We start from the raw sequence: 17,899 nt of genomic DNA on the forward strand, positions 1-17,899 counted from the left end.
AGTCTCTAATACAAAGTCACTTATCTGAGACATGATGGGATTGTACCACCCCACATCAAAAAAGAGTGGGAAAGGCTTAATCCCAAAACCAAGCCCCAGGCTACAAGGATTCTGCCTGCCCACAGCCCGCCCCCAACACACATTAACATCACCTGGCAACGCCTCCACGTGGGCAGCGTCATCTTTAACAAAGTGAGCATAATACATTTTATCTGCCCAACAACAGATTAAGCCTAAATCATTGATGACTACTAATGGGTTAGTTGGTCCTTCTCTTAAATCCCACTTCAAGTCCCAGGTCTGGTCACTCCAGCACCCATTGATCACTTAGCTCATAGGATTTTTATTGCATAAGAGTTATTATTATTCTCGAGTACTTTTTGATATGTTTACTTTTTATGATATCTTACTATTTGTTTTGTGGCTCTTGAGGGAGGTAAACTTACTTTATCATCATCCTAATTTTTCTTTTGTTCTTTCACTCAGAGCACACATCACCATGCTTTGCTCTAAAGGTCAGCCCAATAAGAGTTTGCAAGGTCAAATTGAATTTACATGATGGTAAGTAACTTCAGGAACCAGATCCTCATGGCACAAATGTAATACACTGCTCACAGAAGTTCGGGGATCCGGGAAGGTGCAGATTCTCCAGTACTGTCAGCCTTTTGTATAGTACATTTTCACCAATAAAGTAAAAGTTGGTTTTGCATCTCATTTGCATAATCAAACAACTGTCTTTGACTTGTGGTTTGCTTTTCTGATGTTCTTGTATAATAAAAAAAATCAAATGCTTCTTTTTCTTTTATCGCTTCATATTCATTTTGAAATATCCCCTAACTTTTGTAGTAGCATTTCAGATATTGTAGCAGGTAGGTAAGAAAGATAATTTTGGATCAGGAAGATTTTCAGGATCCCTTAACACATTCACATATACGCCATTAATATGGAAAACTAGCCATAATTAGTTTGATGCTAGCTTTGCCCCAGGGTAAGCCTCAGTATAACATTATCACCCAAATTTACCCAGGAACTGACTGGTAACAGGAAACCAATTCTAATGAGAGGAGGACCTGGCTTATGAACTATGACACTAGTGGAGGGCGTTTCCTTCCGTACAGGCAAGCCTGCCAAGGGAAACAAATTAGGAGGAGAAGGAGATGCCTGATGAGTATTAGATCAGGGTTAAACAGAGATATTTTCAATAGACTTTGGAAAGCTGGTGCAAGGCCCTTCATTTCTGCAGAAGGATAAGATTTTGGTCACTTGGAACCCCAATCCTTTGGGAAATGCCTAGAGACTTATCGTGACAAGCACTTATTCTCTGACTCTCTTTTCTAGAGTTTATGTGAACGTGTACCTTCTGAATTGTATAGTTTCATCTTATTCTCAAAGATCTCTGCCTTTCCTGCTTGTCTTCTGGGGGGTTTCTGTGCTGGCTGTTACCATTAGCATTCTCACCGAGTCTCTGCCTATTGTCCTCTGAGAACGTCTGCCCAAGAGCCTCTAACTTTTCTAATACTCAATCTGGAATTTCTCAGTTTTTTATTATCTATCAGAAAGTGAGGCTATTCCAGGAGTTCATCCCAAACAGATCCAGACTATAGGTATCTGTTGAAGAAAAAAGGAAGCGTTGTAAATAATCATTAGAACTCATGCGTGGGCAGGTGGTGTGTGGTTATTGTAATACAGAGCTTTAGGGGCGGGGAGGGACCACAATGAGCATCGATAGGTATGGGAAGCATAATGGCTTTAAGTCTATAAAATTCCATACCTGATGGATAGAATAATCCTAATTTTGAAAACACTGAAGTACAGAGAAATTAATTCGCTTGAGTAACGTTGCATCTTGTGACAAAGTTGAGGTTTGAGCTAAGTTTTCTTGGGCTCAGATGCTCTCTGCACTTCCCAGTCGGTGCTGGGCTCAGAGGGTGTGGCTTCTCGGCTCCAGGAATCAGCCATTGTATTTCTGTTAAACTTGTATTTGTGTACTGTAGGCTTTTGTCTGTGTCCACAGTGATTTTAAAGTGAAATAATTAAAGTGAGAGATACCTGCATGAACTATATCCTAATTTTTCTTGAATGTTTTCTTACATATTACTTCCTTACCGCACTCCTGAAATAAACCAAGTCAAGTATATTTCCCAGCGGAGTTAACTGTAAAGTGATGTGCCTACAACCATGAATGAACCTTCATTTCCTCACCTCACAGTATGTCCAACATAGTTCCTACTGTTCTTTCTCTCGTTCTTCCTCATCAGAGGTCTGAGTGTCACTAACTGCAAGTCTTCTTCCAAGTTCTGAAACTCCCCAAAGGCCCAAGACCAGCGCTGGAGGACTTCCCACTCCAAGATTCTAGGTTCTAATAATTCCACCCTCTTGTCTTAGTTCCCTAAAGTGGTAGCTGCAGTTACCATCCCTGCGATACATCGAGACTCCCTGTTAGCCTTTTCCAACCTCCAGCCTGTCTACCCAGTTCTTTATATTGAACACTTTTGGCTAAATGACTGATATCTATTTTGTGACTGGGCCCTAACTGACACAGTAATTGATACCAGGAAAATAAAATAATTATAAAATAAATAAATAAATAAATAAATAAATAGAAAAGAATGGAACAATCAGAAACCACCACGTTAAGTAGGAGACATAAAAACATGAGTGAGTAAAGGAAGTCAGCTAATTGGCTCTTTATTGGAAAATGGTGCCTATGCAAAACAATCCCCAATCCTCTGTAGAATACAACAGGAGCTTGTGCAGCCCACATGCCTAGGGGCTTAGGTGGCTCACCTGACCTTGACTGGTCTCATCACACATCACAGGCAAAAACCAATATGGCTGCAGTAAAACAGACAACAGGGAAAGAAACTTGGAGATAGAGATGTTAGCAGGAGTCAGATTCAAGTAGATCAGGGGTTGGGAGCCTATGGCTCGCGAGCCAGATGTGGCTCTTTTGATGGCTACATCTGGCTCACAGGCAAATCTTTAATAAAAAAAATAATAACGTTCAAAATATAAAACATTCTCATGTATTACAATCCCTTCATTTCTTACCGCTCATGTTCATGGTTGCGGGTGGCTGGAGCCAAGCACAGCTGTCCTCTGGGACAACACCAAATTTTTATTGGATAATGCGTAATGTACACGGGTCGCTGTATGGCTCTCATGGAATTACATTTTAAAATATGTGGCGTTCATGGTTCTCTCAGCCAAAAAGCTTCCCGACACCTGAAGTAGATGATCTTAAAAAAAATTGAATTTGATTCAAGGTAAGATGAGAAGCTTTGTTCTATTTCTTTGGGAATACTTTCTTTCAATTTCTTTACTTTGCTTTCATTTCTTTCAGCAGTTATCACTACTTAACGTGACAGTGTATGCTTATTGTCTACTTATTTTTTGTCAGTCTCTCTCAATAAATTACCGGAGGGCATGCATTTTGTCTTATTTATTACTATATCTCCAGCGTCTATAAGAATGATGGTGCAGATAAGGGGCTCAATAAATATTTGTTGACTGAAGGAATATTACAATATTTTTATGTCTCTGATACCTGCTTATCCCCCGTCAGTGGTGACACTGACATATTTACACTTGGTACTTCTGGCCTCTCCAAGCATGTCCCTTCTTGTCTCGGTGTTTTCTTACTGCTTGCCTATTAACCTGTATTCATCTCTGAACTATAACTTCCTCAGGACCAGGGGCTCTGGCTTGGTCATTATCTTATCCCCAGAGTTTAACATAAAGTCATGATGCACAGCAGTGGTTGCTGAAGGTAAGATTATATCTTCAGCATATAGTGAGTCCATTCTGGGATGAATGACTTAGGGCATTTTGCTAAAGGAAGAAAAAAAATTGAGAAAAATACTCAAAAAGGATGGAGATTCCTATGCTCTTCTGCTTTATTTGCACAGAACCTATTTTATGAAATTTGAAGATATTTCTTTCAGTTGACTGAACTGTCTACCCACAGATGATTTAAAATTCTCCCTGAAGAGGGAGTGACGCAGAAAAACAAGAATAGCTGCTGTTGGTGTGTGAATTATACCCCTCAAGGACACTCAGTAGCTTGTGTATCAGTTACATCAGCTCCTCGAGGTTGTTGTATTTATGATGTGGACTTGAATTTAGAAAACTAAATATAACATCAAGAGCCCCAGGCAATTCATAGGAGCCATGTCCAAAAGTTTATCTCATGTTTTCCATTAAACACCCATTTGAACTTGCCCCTCTCAGATTGGCTTATCGGGTTTTATCTGGATAAAACCAGAAGCAAAGGAGATTTTATTTTAAATATACTTATTTAAGGTTAAAAGGCACCCCCTCCTGTGACTTACAGAGAAAAACATATTCAAAGCAAGGTTTTTTGGCTTTTGGTCTTCCTTCCTTCCTCCCTTCCACCCTCCCTCCCTCCTTCCCTCCCTTTCCTTTTTTCCTTCCTTTTTTTTCCCACTCTTTCTCTTCTTTTTTTTTCCCCCTCTTCCTTCTCCTCCTTCTCTACCTCTTCCTCCTCCTCCTTAGACTGGAGCCTGGAGCCTCCCTAGATGAATGCAAATAAGACCCAATCAGTAATTAGCTCACGTGAAAGTGAGATTGTTATCTGAGATTAATGTTGAAGTCAGTCCCCATTCCCAAGAGCAAATAGTGAAAGTGAAGCTATGCTGCCTGGAAAGAGTCTAAAAGCTGGGGTCCAGTTTAAGAAAAAGAGAAGGTCCAAGCTCATGATGTGAAAATGTTATCTGTGCCACTACTTTCTAAGTAGAGAAAACCCAAAAGAATTGGAGTCAAGAGTAGTTAATGAGCTAATGAATTATTCATACCTGTGATACTTGCCACTTTTTTTTTATGTAAAACTGTGGATGTGGATAACTAGAGTAGTTGAAATGAAGACATCATCCTCATTAGTTATACCTGGCTGGGGAGAGTAGATGATGTAAACTATTGAAATGGTTAGCATAGTGTTTGGTACACAGTGAGTGCTTAAAAGATGCTAGCTGCTATCATATTCCTATTGTTATTATTACTATTATTTAGTGATTTCCAAATCTATTTATTTTCTGACTGTAGTATGGATGTTTCAGAAGAATGGTTGTCTCCCCAATAGCTTAATTCCACTCATTCCAGCACCTACAACAGGGTTTAGCTGACATTTAATATGCATTTTATTTATTTATTTTTTAAGTGAGTGGAGGGGAGATAGTGAGACAGACTTCCACATGAACCCTGACCAGAATCCACTCAGCAACCCCCATCTGGGGCCAATGCTCAAATCAACTGAGCTATTTTTAGCACCTGAGTTGGATGCTCAGACCAACCGAGCCACTGGGTATGAGAGGGGAAGCGGGAGAGAAGGGGAGGGGAAGGGGGATAGAAGCAAATGGTCACTTCTCTTATGTGCCCTCACCAAGAATCAAACCCAGGATGTCCATATGCCGGGCAGATGCTCTATCCACTAAGCCAAGGCCTAATATGCACTTTCTAATTGTCAGGCACTGAACCAAACTCTTACAAGTTTTACTTTATTTAATTCCCACAACAACCTTTAAAAAAGAGGATTCCACCCCCTCCTCTACTTTTACTGATGAGAAGTTGGGAAAAGCCCGAGGTCCCACAGAGAATACGTGGCAGAGCTGGGATCCAAACCCAGGTCCAACTCCACAGCCTTATATGTGGCTGTTTCTTTGGGACCAGCTCCAGTCTGAAACTGAGCCCCTGTGAACTTCTTCCATCTCAAGCTAGTTGCTCTACTACAACCGAATGATTCTTGTTCATGAACACGATTTACTCCAAGTTTTTGTATTCAATGGAGGTATTATTAAATAAGGAAAGTATGAATGGGCAAGTGGATGAACGAACAAAGCAATGAATGAGTGAGCAATCTTCCCATCTTCCCTGTACCTTAAACCCTGAACCTTTGAACAGTTATCTACCCTTACTTTATCTTATGATAACCACTCTGTAGCCCTGACTCCGAATAACTTCTATTTCTGTGTATGTAAGGTGTCTGGCCTGAACACAATCTCTTCTAATGCAAACATAAAATGAACTCTTTGAAGCTATTTCAAGAATTCCATTTTCCATGACACTGTAAATGCCCCTAATGGAAGAAAGCTGTAAATAACAGCGAAATAATAGCCAGAAGTACCATGAATTCACATTATTTCTAGAGCTTTTGTTTGTGTATCAAGTTAGGAGAGAGAGATAAGAAATTTAAAAAAGCTAATCCAAATATAAACCAAGCTACTTCTCTCCATAAATGCATATTTTAAAACTTATATAAAATTAACATCAAGTTAATATAGATAGCATAATATTAAGGTAATGGATATAGTAATGTATGTTTTTTGTTTCTTTCTCTTTAGGGATAAGGAACTGAGAAATTGTAGACTCAAGTCAACTCAACATAACAAGCATTCATTGGGAAACTGCTGTGGATTTACTCCTTTGTTCATTCAGACAACACAAAGCTGCCCTTCCTTGAAGCCAGACTGTGAGCTGTGGACACAGAATGACCAGTCCTCACACTCCCTCCAAGCTCCTCACAAGTTAGTGGGGGATGTGATACCTAAATTGACCACAGGAGCTACACAAGAGCAGCGCTGTCAGATCACAGAGGAGGAGGCATACTCTTCTACCTGGGAAGGTCCTAAAGGAGAAGGCGTCCTTTGCCATGTGACGGAAGAAGGAAAGTTGGGGGAACCTACTGCCTGCCAGGCTCTCTTCTAGGTGCTGGGGACGTGGGTCGCTGCCCTGAAGAAGCACCCACTTTCATGAGGGAGAAGAGGGCGAGGAGAAAAGCATGAAGACACGCACACACAGGTACATAACGAGGTTAACAGCCACGATGATCACAAACAACGTAGGTGCTATATATATAAAGAACGTAAACGGGCTTCTGGGAACGGAAGTGACAGGGGAAGAGGAAGGGTGCTGCTTCTCTGGCGCAGTCAGCGCAGGACCCTGAGGAGGTGACGTATAAGGGGCAGGTTCCAGAGACGCAACCTTGCAGAAGAGAGCAAGCATGGGTCACGTGTTGGCGGCACAGTTGAACAAGGGGTCCGGTGATCATTGAGGCTGGAGAGACGGTGACCAGACCTGGTTCCGCGCCAAGGAGCTTGGACATTATCTTACTAGCCCCGTGAGATGACAGCCGGGTTTTAGGGTCACAGAGGGGAGGGGACGATCTGCACTTAGCCGACTCTGCTCAGTCACCAAGAAATCCCTGACACAGGCCTGAGATGGGAGATCCTTCTCATATTCTTCACTGGGAAGACTGAAACAACGGACATTGTCTCTTTCCCTGAAAAGGGCCAAAACTGCAAACTGTAGCTGCTGTTTTTCAGGAAAATAAAAATGTGACCCTAATTGTATTCCTGGCCATAGCTCTGAAGCCAGACTTCTGTAGACATTAGGACAAAAGTGTCATGTAATGAGTCCCATGTAACATGCCTGACCACATCCAGTTTGGGAAAGCTCTATAAACCATGTAAAGAAAGTGAGAATCCCACCCGCCCAGCCCAGGCTCTGCAGAATGTGGAGGAAGGCGCCCTGCTGGCTGCAGCGGGAGGGGGAGCTTCCTGAAGAGAAAAGAGGACCGGAGTACCTGAGCCAGGACATCTCCCCAAGCAGACCGAGCGTGCGCCCCTGGCTGTCACCCACCTGCTACGAAGGCCTGAAAAGCAAGAGCACAGGAGCTGTGAGGGTCCACTCCTTCAGTCAAGATCTTTGTGTTAAGACAGAATATCATCAGATTTTAAAATGTGAGGCTTATCTAGCATCTGCATTGAGAACTAAGATGAAAGAAAATGTCTGTGAGCCGTGGTGGTCCATAAAGTGTCCCTAAGATGGGCAAAACTTACAGTCATGGGCCAATGATCCTCAGGAACCGCCATTTCGCTGGTGGTAAAATACCCTCTTACCTCAGTCACTTGGTAGTCACCCAGCCATTCTTCTATCTTAGGCTCTTAGGTTGTTCCCAACCATTTGAACTACTAGAAAACTACTACCAGAATCAGGTTTATTCCTGTGGAGAATTTTTATGTTTTGGATTATTCCTTAGATGAGGTCAGGAGTAGGCAAACTTATGGGAAGGGCCAGACAGTAAAACTAGAGGCTTTGTAGTGCAATCTCTCTCCCCTTCCTCCTCTGCCTCCCCCTCCTTCCTCCCCTGCCCTTCTTCCGCCTTCCTCACTGCCTCTTCCTCCTTCTTTTCCTCTTTTAACAAACCCTTGAAAACTGTACAGGCATTCCTCACCTTGGTGGCCAAACAGAAACAGGCCACGGGCTGGATTCGGCCCACGGACCAGCTTGCCAGCACCTGCATTCGAACCTCAGGATTCCTGGATCAAAGGATATGCTCCTAATAATGTGACTTATCCCCACTTACACGTTCTTTTTCAGAAGTGCATGCTGCTTACTCGTATCATCCAACATTGGCTGTCATTTTTTTATTTTTATTTTGTTAAATATAATTTGAATTTTTTTTTTTTTTTTTTTTTTGTATTTTTCTGAAGCTAGAAACGAGGAGAGACAGTCAGACAGACTCCCGCATGCACCCGACCGGGATCCACCTGGCACGCCCACCAGGGGTGATGCTCTGCCCCTCCGGGGCGTCACTCTGCCATGACCAGAGCCACTCTAGTGCCTGGGGCAGAGGCCAAGGAGCCATCCCCAGCGCCCGGGCCATCTTTGCTCCAATGGAGCCTTGGCTGCGGGAGGGGAAGAGAGAGACAGAAAGGAAGGAGGGGGGGGGGTAGAGAAGCAAATGGGCGCTTCTCCTATGTGCCCTGGCCAGGAATCGAACCCGGGTCCCCCGCACGCCAGGCCGACGCTCTACCGCTGAGCCAACCGGCCAGGGCCTAATTTGAATTTTTGTTAAAGAAATTTTGCTAAGAATGCTTACTCATTTTTTTTAAACATGACAATACTGTTAAAATTTCGAGATTAGAAATGGAGCCCATGACTACAGAGAAAAAATACTCCCCTTTATGCCTTTTCTTTCTTTCTTTCTTTCTTTTTTTTTTTTTGTACTGTAGAAGGACAGACAGCCTAGTTATGTCATATAAGGTCATCATGTGACATCAGACCCTCAGCACACTGAAGATATTGTTTCTGAGAAACACGACTGGTCTATAGCCTTTCAGATCTGTGTAGAAATAATCTGGGGATCGTCCTGAAGATGTCACAGGAAGAGACTATTTTAAACCTAGCGTTTGCCTACGATTAAAGTTTCTGTTTTGTCAGATCTGGCCTCTTGGCCTCGGGGGTGATGTTCTCCTCACACTTGCCTTGTCCAGTGAAGCAAGAACCTGGCCCTGGCCAGCTAGCTGCACCTGCAGCGCCCATCACGGCCCAGCAGGATCCGGATGGAGGAGGGAGGAGCAAACCGACCGGGGGAGGGGAGGGACACGGACACACACGCCCCGACCTATCTTTCTTAAAGAAATCCTCTTCCTTGAACAGAATGTGAGCGCACTTTCAGTCATCCGCTCGCGCAATGCTGACCCAGTTCCATCCTTTTTCTTGGTTTCAGCTCCATGCAGCTATTTCAGGAAACATCAACCTTATTCCTAACAGTGGAGTTAGGATAGCTCTTCTGCTGCTTATCAGATGGACCCAGAAGAGAAACCAGCAACAGCAACTGGCACATATTAGAAATGTACTAGATTCCAGCCCCTGTCCAGATACAGATGAGGAAACTGAGGCAGGCGGAAGTTACCTGCCCAACGTCACTGCAGGAAGTAGCAGCATCAGGGTTTGAGCCCCGAAATTCCCGGCCCAAAGCCTACTTTACTAATCGACTCAGAGATTCTAAGTGCTGATTTCACGAGTTTATCAGGCCGGAAATATGAAGAGATTCCCCTGATCTTAGAAGGTTGACACAGCCAGCAAGGTGGACAAAGGCCACTGGTCCACTCGCTCCCATGCAGGTCTACCTTTCCGGCTGCCCGGAGGGACCATCCTAACAAGGCTGATGGACAAGCTGCCCTGAACAGAGTGAGCACCCCAAAGTCTGCAAAGTTGTGAGTTATATCTTTACTCTTTGTTGACTTTCCCCCTTCCTGATCTCCATATTTGTTTTCACATACCATACTACTGAGTCATAGCATCTGAATTGGGGGAGGGGTCCCTAAGACCTCCTTCAGGCCTGATGTTTCATTAGGACTCAAAGGGCTCAGAAGCCATTCTGTTATACTTACAACTAGGTTTTTGCAGTAGAAGGATATAGAACAGAATCAGCAGAGGGGGAGGCACAGGGAGCATACCCAGGCGTTGCAAGCTGCCAGGGTCCCTTCTCCTTGCAGTCACACCAGGATTTGCTCACTTCTCTGCATGCAAAGTGCTGCCAATCAGGGAAGCTCATTAAGCCTTGGTACCCTGGGGTTTGGGGGGCGGGGGTTCAGTCATGGAGGCACGTGGGGCCCTTGTGACTGATCTCAGCTACTCAGTCGCCAGCCCCTAACCCAGAAGGAAGCAGTGTTCACCCTAAATCACACTGCTAGGATAATGACTGCCCAGCCTGGCCCAGCCTGCAGGCTTGCAGAAACACTCTTATCTGGCCAAACATTCCCAGGGCTCAGAGGTTATCTCCCAAGAGCCAGGCAGCTCTGGAGGCAGGCTTTTATTTGGAATGTGCAGGGTTTGGGCTAGCAGGACCTGCTGCATGAACACTTTCCTGTACAAGTTGTGATCAGAGAAAAGGACAGATCTCTCCCAATGGCTCTGTCAACAATATTAGGGATATTAGGAAATAAAAAGGGGACGTGGGTCTCTACTCTGTAGTCGACTGTGTCCAGGAGGGTATGGTGGTCATGGCCACGGTTTTAACTCTAAAGCAGGGGTCCCCAAACTACGGCCCGCGGGCCGCATGCGGCCCCCTGAGGCCATTTATCCGGCCCCCGCTGCACTTCCGGAAGGAGCACCTCTTTCATTGGTGGTCAGTGAGAGGAGCATAGTTCCCATTGAAATACTGGTCAGTTTGTTGATTTAAATTTACTTGTTCTTTATTTTAAATATTGTATTTGTTCCTGTTTTTTTTTTTTTTTTTTTTTTTACTTTAAAATAAGATATGTGCAGTGTGCATAGGGATTTGTTCATAGTTTTTTTTTATAGTCCGGCCCTCCAATGGTCTGAGGGACAGTGAACTGGCCCCCTGTGTAAAAAGTTTGGGGACCCCTGCTCTAAAGTTTTAAAGATTGACACACACATACCAGCTCCTCAGGTTACCACAGTCTCAACATATTTCAAGTTTATGATGCTCAGTCCCATTAAAACTTAAAATTGAGACTTGAGTGTTTTGACTTACACCGTTAGCGTGGTACTTATGGACTACGTGGGTAAACTAGTTTGGTCGCACGCAGCAGAAGAATATGCAGTAATACGGCATATGACATGAGTGAGGGAGTTGGTGTCGTTGTGTCCCGTCCCCCCCCCCCCCCCCCCCCCCCGTTCACCTACCTTTCGCTATTGTGGACTGTCAAAAGCACAAGTGTTCCATTTGTGTTAGGCTAGGGAGTGTTTCAACTTACACCAAAATTCGGGTTATGTCACTGTTGTAGGAACAGAAATGTGTGGTAACATGAGGATTCCCTGTACATATATTAGAGACAGAAAGGGAGGGGGAGGAGAGAGGTGAGAAGAATCAATTTGTTAATTGTGTCACTTTAGTTGTTTATTGATTGTTTCTCGAACATGCCTTGACCAGGAGGCTCAAGCCAAGCCTTTGACCCCTTGTTCAAGCCAGTGACCTTGGGCTCAAGGCAGCGACCTTGAACTCAGGCCAGCAACCTTGGGCCAGCATGAAGGTTCCCAATTCCTTGTCTATTTTGACACTTTAAACTTAACCATGGTATTTAGTCTTATGGCTCGGACTATCAAAATCATCAATATTTAGAAAATTAAGCCACCATTTTCTATTGATTGAAGAGTCCACAAGTTCAAATAATATTAGAGTTGTATTTGGATGGCAGCCTATGAAAAATGCCTAACTGTACTAATTATATATATTTTGGCTCAAAAGATGTTGAATATAAAATACACCGAGAGCAGAGAGGACTTGGATGGAAGTGCCCGCACATGTAACACTTCCTAAAGAAATAAGTTAATCTGATTTTCACTTTACGATTTATCATTCTTGACATTTAAATTTTTTTAAAATTAATTTCTTCTATGCTGTTATGTTTTAAATAAAGTTTCCAGCTAATAAGTTTTTTCTTTACAACTATTATTATTTTCTCATGGGTTTAGGTATTCCAAGTAGAACATAATTAATTTTATAATTTTATTCTTTTTTTTATTATTATGTGCCTTTGTTTATTTATTCATCCATCCACCATTTCAGTTTGGCTTTCAATTTTATAATTAGCCAAAGTCTAACTCTTTTTTTTTTTTTGTGACAGAGACAGAGAGAGAGAGAGTCAGAGTGAGGGACAGATAGGGACAGACAGACAGGAAGGGAGAGAGATGAGAAGCATCAATTTGTAAGAGTGAGCCGGCACTCAATCACCAGATGTGCAGGCTTTATTAGAGGAGAAAGACCTGCCGGGGCACTCCTCCAGGAGAAGTGCCCAAAGTCTAACTCTTGATAAAATATCATAAAAAATGTGTTTCCAGAATTAAAAAGATGCTTATTTATAAAGATATAAAAATATAATTTAATCAATTCATTACTCAAAATTATTTTATTCTATATAAGTGAAATTAATATTTATATATTAACTTTTTAAAAGTTTAATTAAAATAAACATTAATATTTTAATACTTTCAATATATGACTGCATTAATTTTAAATTTTGTATTTTATCATATTTAATTTTTTAATTTATTTTTGTAAGAGTCTAAGAATTTCAAAAGACCCAAATTATTTTTAAAATAATTTTCTAACCACTAATCCCTGCAACCACATTAGTTCTTTTTTTTTTTTTTACAGGGACAGAGAGAGAGTCAAGAGAGAGGGATAGACAGGGACAGACAGACAGGAATGGAGAGAGATGAGAAGCATCAATCATTTGTTTTTCGTTGGGACTCCTTAATTGTTCATTGATTGCTTTTTCATATGTGCCTTGACCACGGCCTTCAACAGACCAAGTAACCCCTTGCTCGAGCCAGCGACCTTGGGTCCAAGCTGGTGAGCTTTCTTTTGCTCAAGCCAGATGAGCCCGCACTCAAGCTAGTGACCTCAGGGTCTCGAACCTGGGTCCTTCCCCATCCCAGTCTGACGTTCTATCCTCTGCGCCACCGACTTGTCAGGCCACATTAGTTCTTTACTCTTTACATTTATGTAGTAGTCTTAAATTTTACAGATCTTTTTCTACCATAATGGAAACATTTTATTAAAGCTAGAGGCTTCACAAATCCAACAGATTTCTTCCCCTCTAAAAAAAATTTCTTTTTAAGACGAAGTCATCAATGAAGCATCATTATGAGAGTTATCCCACAAGCATTCTCAAAATTCTTCCTTTTCTGCAACCTACATATTTTTACTTCAAAATATTATCAAGTAGCCCTGGCCAGTTGGCTCAGTGGTAGAACGTCGGCCTGGCATGCAGGAGTCCCGGGTCGATTCCCGGCCAGGGCACACAGGAGAAGCGCCCATCTGCTTCTCCACCCCTCCCCCTCTTCTTCCTCTCTGTCTCTCTTCCCCTCCCGCAGCCAAGGCTCCATTGGAGCAAAGATGGCCCGGGTGCTGAGGATGGCTCTGTGGCCTCTGCCTCAGGCGCTAGAATGGCTCTGGATGCAACAGAGCGACGCCCCAGAGGGGCAGAGCATTGCCCCCTGGTTGGCATGCCGGGTGGATCCCGGTCGGGCGCATGCGGGAGTCTGTCTGACTGCCTCCCCATTTCCAGCTTCAGAAAAATGAAAAAATAAAAAAATATATAAAAAAAATATTATCAAGTAAATTATGCTGACATCTTTCTACTAAATATCCATTTTACACACAGGGTTAATGGGCAGTTTAAATGTCTGCAAGTACAAAATATGAAGCAAAAAGCTGTCTTGTAAATTACATAATAGTACTGGGTGTAGATCAGGGAGCCAGTCGGTGTGGCTCAGAGGATCCTCTAACAGCAGCAAAGGCCCACAGAAGTCGTACCGTCACAGAACTGCTCGTTCTCCCTGCCTCCACGGGAACTCTCGACATTTGCAAAGGCAAGAGAAAAAGTGCCACTGTTGAATAGTAATATTGATAAACACACGGGGGCATGCCAAAGACATGGAAATAATCCTAATCTAGAAGATAGTAAATCAAAAATGTATCATCTCAGATTAACTGACCCTTGCTTGGAACTATGCTGAGGAGACATACCTAGAATATTATTTATCCAGTAAAGTAGCAAAACAAACTAGTTAACAAAATAGTAAATCAACACTTTGAAACAAGTTATGATGGAAACTCTACATGGGTTAGTAGATGGCACAAATGCGAGCTGAAAACCCCGAGAGTTAGTTCCTATCTGAGTTTCTTCACAGAGAACTTAACAAAAGTGAAAGCCCATCTGTGAATTCCATATTAAGTAGTCCTATCCTATCCAAAGGTGACTCTAATTCCGCCCACTGTTACAGACCTTTCTGTTTATTGCTTTACCAGACAAAATAGATCATCGTTGTTTAATCCCAAAATACATTGTTTACGGGTAGAATTTTTTTTCAAGTTTATCAAGATTTAAATAAGAATTGAAAAAAATGTTAATGACCTCTTTATGCAGGTTATTGAAAAATAGTCATTGGCTCACTTTACTCACATGCCAGAGCAGCTAATGGAATTGATTCCAAAATTGCAGGGACCACGTGCAAAAACGGGTTAATATTTTCTAAAAAGTGAAGCTAAACACAGTTCACCAGTGGCATTCCTTGGGAATTATAATGTGAATCCTAAAGAAGAAGTATTAGGTATAGAAAATCACTGGTGTGTGTTTGAAGAAAAGCTGTATCGTTATTTTAGGAAACTTGGTATGGAAATAAGTTGGAATAAATTAAAAATTCACTCACTTAATCACAATAAATGCCATCTTTACATAAGCTAATGAAAGCAAAGGAGTTACTGGCTTTAAAGAATGACTGCATCCACAGGAACAAAGCAATAAATGCCCTTCCCACATAAATTGTCACCTACTTGTGATGTTTCTCCTTGATGAGAAGCACCAAGGAATGAAGAGGTCACATTAAAGGAACTTTACCAGGAATTCTGGGTAGCAATTTTAAGCATGAAATCTGATTTTAAAATATTATTCATGAAAACACACTCAAGTTCTTCACTTAAAAATTTAAAAATATTTTATTGGGAAGTTTTATAAAATTTAATACTCATTATCTTTTCTTTCACTTGCTAGTTTTATTCTAATTATGTAATATAAAGAAAATGTAATGATTATTTTCACCAAGGTCTACATCAGAGGTTCCCAAAATCCGTCAAATGTACCCCAGGATGCAGTACTGCTATGTTCATTTTCTATGTGATGCTGACATAAGTCCTGAGAAGCCCGTCTACAGCTAGACAGTGTCTGATACAGAATTTCCAAGAATATGTAGTTCATAAAAATGAGGTTCAAAGTCCATGTCACAAAACTGTTTTTAAAAATAAAGTTCCACCCTATGAATAACACCAACAAAGAGCTAAACGGCAAACCGAAGACCTTAGGTAAACAAAATCATCAAAAACAAATAGTTAAACTTCAATCTGGTGCCATAATTATAAGTACATGACTGAGGAAATGTGAGATATTGAAAGCCCAATAATTGCTTCCTATACTAATCAGAGTTATTTCCATTGAATAATAGTTATATGGAGGAACTGGTCAATTTTTCCTTCTGTTCTTCCACTCCTGCCTTGCCATTCTTCCCTAAATATTGAATAGCTCTGGTAAGATAAATCAGTGAGAACATTTTTCCTTCATGTTCTAAGTCTACCCTATGGGATCACCCAGAGGATCCAGCAGCTAGCACACTCTTAGAAAAACCACTCGAGGGTCCCTACCCACTCCAGTGCGTATGATATTAGACTTCCACACTAACACTGAAAATGCACAGGTCAGACATCAAAGGTGAGGCACTGAGATGCAACATTACAAGCTACGTCCATATAACGTCGGATCACATACACTACCTGGTTGCGTAGAACTTTCATTCCAGGAAGTATGAATGGGACCTAGGCACATTAATAATGGTCAGCAGCAAATATTTTCTTTAGGGATGAGGAGAGAAAAAAGGAGAAAAGGCATCTACCATATAGCAATAACATTAAATGCTCTAAGTAAGCCTAATAAATGGTAAGACTTCAAATAATCTTAGAAATACATTAAAACACAGTTGAAATAAAATCTCTCAAGCAACTAAAGTGCTTGAAACATTGAAGAGTATTAAGCTAGTAATAGTAATAATAATTATTACTATTGTTATGAATCTCTATTATACTATTTTTATAATAAGGGCTGTCATTTTAGATACACCTCACCTGTATCTCCAGATGTCTAAAAGCCTAACTCAATACATAGAGTGTGTAGAAAACATGACCTTATTGCGCTGTCCCTTATATTCAATCAAAAGGTAAAATGAAAACCTCAGCCCAGAGAGCAGCACTCAAGGCCTCAAAAACACTTAACTCCTATACACTCTCTGGTTATTTTCCTTCGTTTCAACCCTGAAAAATAAATAAGTTCAGGACATTAAAATCAGATACATTGTATCTGGACTGAAATTACATTATTATTAAGCGTATGAAAATGTCTACTATTACATATGAGCTCTGAACTCTTCATACAATTTTGAATTATCCATCATATCATTTTAAAAGCTAAACATTGTAAGAAAAGTATTGCTACTTTACATTCTAACTCATGGATTATCACAACACAGTTTTCAGCCTGTCAGTAGAGGAACAAGGGTGGCAAAAACGTACTAAACAAATGTATTTAAATTAGCTTAGGATGCTATAGACAGTTAACACATTGCAAACAAATGTTCAGTTTAATGAATTGTGAAGCAGTTATTTGAACATCGAGTGCTACAATAAGTAATTCTATACAGTATAACACAGACATGTAATAATGATAAATATAATACGTTAAACAACTTTAATTTTTGCTAGTTAACAAAAAAAAAAAATCCCTTTTTAAGTTATTTTTGGCATGGTGCCAGAGGCTCTCTCCAATAACTGGGTGCAAGGCATTGCCTATTTGTAAGTCCACAGTCCGTAGCACTCAGAGTCCTCAGGAAGATGGACAGTTAGAACGTCGGCTTGTTCATGTATTCTTCCAGTGTCTGAAAGAGAACAACACGTTAGGACACGCTCCCCTTAAGCCACTTCCTTGAGCAGACTGTGAAATCATCTTCATGCTTTTACTTCTTTCTCTGCCCTGACTGCAAAGTCGTCTTGAAAAGTATGCGCAGACATAAATCTCTGTCTTCTAATCAAGAACGACGGTTTGAAGTTTGAGTGTAATTTGTACGCACATCCACATGGCTGGAACTACTAATGTTCAACTGAGGAGAAACTAAGCTTGATCATAAGACGATGTCTGCTAAGAGCAAGGCGACAGGAACAGCTGCAAGGTATCACCTTTGACTTTAGATAAGCACGTCTGCTAAGATGATCATGAGGACCAGAGCCAGGCTCATGTGGGATAGAAACATTTTGTATAACATATGTATTGTTACAGTTATTGTACAGAACATCTTTCTTACACTTAGTGCCAATCTATAACAAATAAACAACCATAATTGTTAAGATTTGCTGTCATGGATTTTGAAGAAACTTTCCGTCAAAGGATACAGTCTGTGTTTCTTCATCTTCCTCAACAGGGATCAAGTTTGCTAACATGCCAGTAGGCTATAATTTTTTTTGTAGCACTGTTTGTGTGTGTGTGTGTGTGTGTGTGTGTGTGTGTGTGTGTGTGTGTGTTTGAGTGGG

At 41.4% G+C, this 17,899-nt stretch overlaps 1 protein-coding gene across 1 annotated transcript in view; it reads right to left on the bottom strand.

Annotated features, from left to right (window-relative positions):
• Positions 1 to 15,062: 15,062 nt before the first annotated feature.
• Positions 15,063 to 17,899, bottom strand: part of AP1S3 (adaptor related protein complex 1 subunit sigma 3) — a 71,756-nt gene continuing 68,919 nt past the window's right edge. The window contains exon 5 of the mRNA XM_066345835.1: positions 15,063 to 17,250. Within this exon, the coding sequence (XP_066201932.1) occupies positions 17,215 to 17,250 (36 nt within the window). The 3' untranslated portion in view covers positions 15,063 to 17,214. The remainder of the gene's footprint in view (positions 17,251 to 17,899) is intronic.

Source organism: Saccopteryx leptura, chromosome 7, assembly GCF_036850995.1.
Source record: "Saccopteryx leptura isolate mSacLep1 chromosome 7, mSacLep1_pri_phased_curated, whole genome shotgun sequence".
Taxonomy (NCBI): Eukaryota; Metazoa; Chordata; class Mammalia; order Chiroptera; family Emballonuridae; genus Saccopteryx; species Saccopteryx leptura.